The sequence below is a fragment of the Lepidothrix coronata genome, unplaced genomic scaffold (assembly GCF_001604755.1).
Source record: "Lepidothrix coronata isolate B3197 unplaced genomic scaffold, Lepidothrix_coronata-1.0 Scaffold11, whole genome shotgun sequence".
Taxonomy (NCBI): Eukaryota; Metazoa; Chordata; class Aves; order Passeriformes; family Pipridae; genus Lepidothrix; species Lepidothrix coronata.
In genome coordinates, this window is record NW_016690191.1 from 8,099,477 (window position 1) to 8,106,990 (window position 7,514).

General features: G+C 38.6%; 1 protein-coding gene across 4 annotated transcripts in view; it reads right to left on the reverse strand.

Moving 5' to 3' along the window:
* SLC12A1 (solute carrier family 12 member 1) overlaps positions 1–7,514 on the reverse strand; it is a 47,031-nt gene that overhangs the window by 24,945 nt on the left and 14,572 nt on the right. For all 4 annotated transcript variants that reach the window (XM_017805019.1, XM_017805018.1, XM_017805017.1 and 1 more), the window contains 4 exons: positions 6,452–6,563; positions 5,836–5,963; positions 3,055–3,139; positions 1,192–1,343 (listed from right to left, as the gene is read on the reverse strand). In XM_017805019.1, coding sequence (XP_017660508.1) covers positions 1,192–1,343; positions 3,055–3,139; positions 5,836–5,963; positions 6,452–6,563 — 477 coding nt within the window. The remainder of the gene's footprint in view (positions 1–1,191; positions 1,344–3,054; positions 3,140–5,835; positions 5,964–6,451; positions 6,564–7,514) is intronic.

Consider the following 7,514-nt stretch of genomic DNA (forward strand, 5'->3'; position numbering starts at 1 on the left):
ATGGCTAAAAAAGAGAGAAAGTGCCTGGTTGTGTAGGCATAACCACAGTGCTGCAAACAGCAATGTTGGTTCCTGTTAGGCCTCCCTGAGCCCTCCTGGGGGGCTGGACTGGCCTCTGTGACCACTGAAGCAAAAGGGATGTTGAGAAGCACCAGACAAGGAAACTAAAAGATAGATGGCTGTGGCTGTCAGATGCTTTTTGGTGTGTGGGAAGACTCCGGGAAAGAAACCAGTTAATCCTGAAGATCTGTCAGATGAAGATATATTGTTTCCTGACTTTAGTCTGGCAAAGGTAAATGCAACAAGTGCAACTCCGTTTATGGCTGTAGGGAGGTCATTGATGTAAAGGGGTGCCCCAGGTCTGGGCAGCTGAACTGATGTGGGAGTGAGGATGGTAAAAGATCAAGAAAGGAAAGGAAAGTAGTCTGTGAAAGGGACAGCATATCCCTTTTAAGGTGGTTACCCAGCCCTGTCATTTAGCAGAGCCAGCTGGGAAAAAAGCAAGTGAGTTTAAAAGCTACAAATGACTAGTTGAAAAGCAAGTGCAGGTGGGTGGTGAGTTCCTCTTGTGGGCCATGAAGGACAGGGGCTGAACAGAGATCTGGGAGCTGTGGTTGTCAGGCTGCAGAACTGCTTTACTTTGATGCTTTGCCTATGCTTTATTTTGAAGAATAAAAATGGCAGACAGTCTCTCTCTGGCCTAGGAGAAAGACCCCATTACTTCTCACTTGATTTTTCACTCGACTATTTTTGGATACTTTTTTTAAAGAAGTCAGAACTCTGTTTTTTGTACCACGACACAAACCTTTAACAGTGACCACAGCACCCCTGAGGTAAAATCACATCCATGTGTCAAGAGCAGTGAGGTGAGTTGCTCATCTAACAGTTCCTGAAGTCTCTGTTAAGTTTAGGCTTTCAGTTTGAAGATGTTACAGCATATACTGCTGCATGGTACTTGTTGAAAGAGGAGATAAAGACTTTACCAGACTGCTAGGAAGGCTAGTGACGGGCAGTATGAAGATGTTATGGAATGCAGGTGATTTTTGCCTTTCATTATTCCTGTAATTCCTTCCTTTTTTAGATAAAAGTGGTTGTCCTGTTGCAGTTAGTTGTCTGTAAATAATGGGTTTGAATGTTTGTACTTATGTATTCGTGTATTGCTTATGATTATACATATTATGTCATTAGAACCTGAAAATTATTCATCAGCCCGTAATCACATGGCTGACTTGCACATCTGGAAAAATCATAGCCTAGGCCACAGGCAGATGATCCATTGCAGCTCATTCCAGGTACAATTGTATCATTGATGTTCCCAGTAGCATCTCGTACAACACAGGAGGCTGTGGAAACAATCATATATTATTATTTTCATTCCTTGTGACATTGGAAGAATGTTCTTGCCGTTTGACTCTTAATCTGCACACATTTTGTCCAACTGCTACCTTTGACTCATCCCGAGAGCAACGTTTTTTGTTGGGCAGAGATTACTACCCTGTTCTATGACTTAGATTATCATGGTGTCTGTAGGCAAATATTTCCTTCTGTTACTTTTAGAATAATCAGCCAGTTGACTAGTGAGGATTAGCATATTTCTGAGATTAGGCAAGACAGAAATCAACAATAAATTAACTAACTCAGAAAATATATTGTCTTCTTGTCACTACTTTTACAAGTGCCAGTATTCAAAGGAAACAGGTTAGTGAGGGTCTTAGGTCTAGGCATGCACCTTTTTTCTGTTTAACAAGGACACGCAATTGCTTTAGAGACCCAGATCCTCAGCTATTCAAATTGTCATAGCCCTACTGATACCAATATGATGAAAAAAACAGGAGAAATTGCCTATATTCTTTTTGTGTTTATTGATATTCATGTTGTCTTCATTTGCTTGCCACCAGAAACGAGAAAAAACACATGGAGGCAGCTTGGAGTGCTGATCTCAACATCCTTAGTGGCCAAAATGTAAGTTTTTATGATAACTTCAAATATGTCAAAAACATTGAGAGTCCCAAAATAACCATTGTCTACTTAGGAAACCAATATGCAAACAGAAAAAAAAAAAAAAAAGGAAATAGTGCCCTGAAAAATACGCAGCTCTGAATTTGAAATACAGCTATTGCTTGTGCAATGTTCTCAAACAAACAACAACGACTTATAATGGAAAGGAAATTTATAATAGAAAGTGAAGAATGACTACTTCAACTTAAATTGCAGGGGGAATTTAGATCCAAATAATGCAGTGACCTGAGCTGAGGCTTGAGTCAAGCATTCTGCCTTTTGCATAAAGTACAAGAACAAAAAAAGTCAAGAAGACTTGAGAGTCATCTCCCAGAAAAGGAAGTACTCTGCAGGGCTTTCATGCAGGATTGAGGTATTTGCTCATAAGAAGGGGTGTCATTTACAACCCTCTTTCTTGCAGTACTATTAAATACATAAAGAAAAATATTTTTCTTGACCAGAGATTTATTGTCTGCTTATAATGAGGATTTAACTGCATAATCCTCCAACACAGTTCAGGGCTTCAGTACAGGTCTCCTTTTTATTTGTGTCCACTTTGTTGTCACCTCACGTTCCAATACTGTAGAGCATGGAGTTGTGTATCTTCTGTAAGACAGGAACTGATTTGTGTCTTTGACATATGACATACAAAATGTGTTACCCTGTTTCTGTGATTCTCATGAGTGAGACTAGTGAGAGAAAGCACAAGCCATGTGAAATTTCAGTGTGAACAAGGAACAAAAGATCAGCAGATTGATCAGAGGTTCCTTTCATCTTTACTATGCTTGTGGATACTATATGCTAGTGGTCTTTGTCAGCAAAAGTAACCATACAAGTTATATGAAGGTCCAGCTACCAAAAAGACACTTTCATTTCTGCTGATTGTTGCTTTTTTTCCCCCTCACTGTTTTTACATACAGTAAAATCAAAACTACTGTCTCTCTACATAATAAGTTCACAGGATTAAAAAGCAGTGTGGTTAATCATTCATTTGCATACCAGGCTTCCAAACTGAACAGTACAAATGAAGACCTGAAGCAGAGGTTCTGTACTCACCCGCACAAATGGCCACGGCAATGTAAGCAATGGTGGTGATGAGGATGGCCAGCATTGTTCCTTGGGGTATTGCACTTTGGGGATCCTTAAAACAAAGCAGGGACACGAAAAACACTGTGAGTTTGTGTGCTGCAGTCTGATTGCAGTTGCCTGCTGGGAGTCCTGCCACACTGTGGTGTGAAGATACCCTTAGAGGGCAGATTTTTATCCCTTGACCTACACCAACATTTCAGGTCCCAGCACGCAGACAGTGTGAAGTGGTCCTGTGGTGCAGTGCTCCTGTCCTGGACACAGTGAAGGATATTGTACAGGAGCAGAGGTCACATTTATTGCAGTAGGAGGGTCCTGATCTCTGCATTTCTGAGAGCTCCAAACTCTCTTTACATTGCAGTTGGCTTTATTTTAATGTTTGATGATGTAATCGCTAAATAATTACTGAACCAACCATCAAACTCCTGTGGATGACAAGATGGGACCATTTTTGGTTAATTGGTGAGATGGATGCAGTGACCCTGTACAGAATACAGGACTTCTGTGATTAGCAACTAGTAATTGTTAGTTGGGTCTTTACAACAGCTACTTTCTTTCACTGTTTTGACATTTAATTTAGGTAATTTACTAAGGCTGGGTTGTGATGCTTACAGGCTAGCTCACAACAATATTGGCTTTGATCATGCAACTCTGAGTCCAAAGATCTGCATTATACATTTTTAAGGGGTTTTTAATGCTAGATAACCTTACAATTTAGGGTGTGTTTGTTTAAGCTAGGAAGCATTTTTTATTAATTGTCTTCTTAAGTTGGTTTAGTAAGGTTTTTTAAATCAAAAATGAGTTGAATGCATTTTAAGTCACAGACTTTTTATAACTATGGTCATTGCATGGTTAAAAACAATGTGAAACATGGATGAATGGCTTAAACCTGTTAATAATTAATATAATTTTTAAATGATGTAAAGATTTGTTGAGCTGAAAAATAGTTTTGAAGTCACTTGATCTGCATTTAACACCCTTTGATTTCAGACCTTGGCAACTTTATGCAGTTCTGGTGTGCATGTTTCAGGTCATCTAGAGTCTAATGTGGTTATCTTAAACTCTGTAACCTTAAATCTTAGGGTTAAGTCTTTCTACAGCTTTACAACTTTTAAATTCTGTTAAAAATCAAACACATATTTACTATGTTGTTAGCACTTTAGGGGCTGCTCCAAACCCTACTGAAGTCACCAGGAAGACTATCTGTTTTTGGAAGTAGGCTTTGGACTAAGACACAGCTTGAGTGTATAGTGGCTGCAGGAGCATGTATGAAGGTGTTTGCAACAAATTCCAAAGAAAGTTTCGTTGGTCAATATTACACTTTTTAAACACTCCTTAGCTTGTCTTTTAGGTTTCTGGAGAGGCTGGTTAATTTAATTAGACCTGTCTAATGCATCTAAACATGCTCAGTGGGGATCTGCAGTCTGGAGGACTTGCTTATAGAAATCCACTTATTGTCAGACTGAAACAACTGCAGAGATCCAACGGGAGAACTCTGCTCGGATTCTTTCAAACAGCTTATGAAAGAAGTGCTGCTGCTTTGGGAGCTGCCATGTAGAGAGAGCACCATATATGGCAAAAGAATTATTTTTGTTTGTTAAAAGGATGGAGATTGTGTGAGGCTGATTCAGTCTCACTGGGCAGAAGTACAATGATTTTTGGTTTTTTAATTAAAACTAGAATCTCACTGACGCTATCAGTGGCTCAGTTTCAATGTAGTTCTCTCTGTGCTTGGCTTGAAAAGCAGTCCTTTGAAAACAAAGGAGATGAGGCATCAGCTCAGTGTGAGGAAGAGAACTGGCTGTCAAGTGTGGTAGGATGTGGTTAGCTTGTGACTCCTATGCCAGTACAGATATAACAGACCTTTGGATGAATCCTTAGGGTATCCAAGGCAATGGATTTATATGAGAAGGCCAAATAACTTAGGTTGACATACTGGGGTTATCAAGCTGTGAGTGACATCTTGTTGGTGACTTTTTTTTATTTTTCTTTTTAATTTGGAGGGGGGGTTGGATGTTTTTGTGATGGAAACTAGAGGGCACTCGAAACTAAATTCCTGTCTCTAGTTTACCTGTAATTTTAGATGCTGGAAATATCATCCCCTACAACTGCCAAACAGCAAGAGGAGAGTGGGGAACAGACAGAATGACCACAGCAAGACAGTTGGTCACCCTTGGACCTCCTTCCCCTTTCTCTTCAGACTCCTTTCTTTTGTCACAGCTGCAAGCTTGCAGCTTTTCCTTTGAGCAGCAGTAGTGACATGGGATTGGGACATACTTGCTTTCGTTAAATGCCCTGTTTGCTCTGCCCTTGCTATGACCCTGAATACAAAAGGTGGTCTCTGCCAGTTCCTGTGAGTACAAACTTGAGCTTTACAGGTATGGTTTTTGGGGTGATGTTTGGATTGATGTTTACAAAATACAAGCTTTAAGAGATGCACATATAATTTCTCTTATGTCATGTGCTGCTAATGGACCATTAATGATATATTATTACAGGTTATTGAAACATGCTTTTAAATGATACAATAACCCAAATCTAACTGCGGTAATTTCTGTAAATGGCCACAATGCTTATGAGAGAAGATGTGAACTGATGTTTTCAATTAATAAATCAGGTACTTAAAAGTGAGAGTTTTGCTTCCCAAAATAAGACATGGTTTAAAACTGAATACAGAGTTGATTCATGATTTGTTTTCTTGTTCTTTTTTTCAGCCTACAGATAGTATTATGAAGTTAATGAAATACGTACTTTCAGATCTCCTGAGATGTTGGCTCCTGCAAGAATGCCAGTGGCAGCTGGGAAAAAAATGGCAAACACCGAAAAAAATCCTTCTCCACTTCTGAAATCCGGTCCAAAGTTTTCTGCAAATATTGATGCTGCAAATACAGGTGAAAATGAAATACACCACCAGGATTTGATTCCAAAGTTACTTAATGAATGAAGAGAATAAGCCAGTCTTTCACATCTGGAAGACTGGGTTTGAATGTGTCTCATATCATAAGCAAAATGAATTTGATTTCCTCAGTCTGGTCCCCAGTAGGATGTGGTTGTCTGCATCTCAGAGCTACAGAACCATATGGAAGTGACAGAATTGTCACTGCAGTACTTGCACTTAGGTCTGTGTTAAAGTTTGTCTGTGCTCTACTGATGTATAAATGACTCAAGCTGCAGCTCACTGTGCTGTCAACTTCAGCAGCAGAGAGACAGACTCAAAATTAAAGATGAAATAAATTCCCTTTGTTTGCAAGCTCACTTAAACTTGGGCAGAAGATTCTGATCTTGTGACCTTTTTCAGTGGAATCCTTAACTTACTGCTAAGCCAAAAGAATGCAAATCATAATTTTATGATAGCAAGGTTGCTTACCTTGGTAATTAAAAAAGCCTCTTGCCTTCTTTTCGGTGTTGGTAGGAATGACTGTCCCGATAAAGAAGTTTGCAATGGCAACAAGGAGAACAATTAGAAGAATAACTTGAGCCTATTAATAGAAGCAAAAAGATTTTCCTGTTAGTTTTAATTTGTGTTGCTGTGGAGATGGCTATATAGTAAGTTATCTGTATATGTTCCCTATGACAGGTTATTAATTTCTGTAGGTTTACAAACTACCAGGAATCAAGATAGCTGAATCAGCTAGTGACAACAGCAGGTACTTTTTACTAAGGGAGTAATGAAATATGTAGTTATAATTTAATTTTATGTTAGTTTCTTTATACAAGGAAAGGCAAATGGAACAGTAATGCATTAATATCAAGTATAAGACATTTTTATATTGTTATAAAATTTGTTTAGTTGCAGTGAGTTGTGACTTCAAGGGTTGTAATATCAAATTGTTTTCTGATCTCTTTTTCAAGTAGTTCTAGTCTCCATCACAGCAGAATGTAAAAATAAGGATGCTGTTGAATCTGTTTTCTGGTCCTGATTTCAATAGCTATATTACACCCTCTAAAGTATTTCCATTTGAATTTGCATTCTGACCTTTTTTTACAGGTGAAGGAATAGCAGAAATCATTAGAGATTAAGGAATGGGTAGCAAATAGAGATCTTCTGCTGAGCAGGGCTTGAAAGAGTACAGTGATAAAACAATATTTTACTACTGTTTATTCTGTCAAACTGCATCAAAAATAAGGGCAAAAGGGGCACTTAGCCAAGGCTCTAAATGAAGCCATGAATTATAAAAATCAATATAACCAAGCTGTCTGCAGAACACAAACTTCCTCTTTGCTTTTAAATGTATGTTCAAGGAAGAGTGTGGAGTAATTGTGCTTTCATTGAATGTAATGATTAAACTGCTCTTGCTTTCAGAAAGATTAAGCATAAACTGAAACTGGGTGCCTCTGAAAATTCTACCTGTTGTGTAGCATTCCTCACACACAAATTCTGTACAGTAGGCTAAAATACCACTTGCTTTAATGTTCTTTTAAAGGTTTAC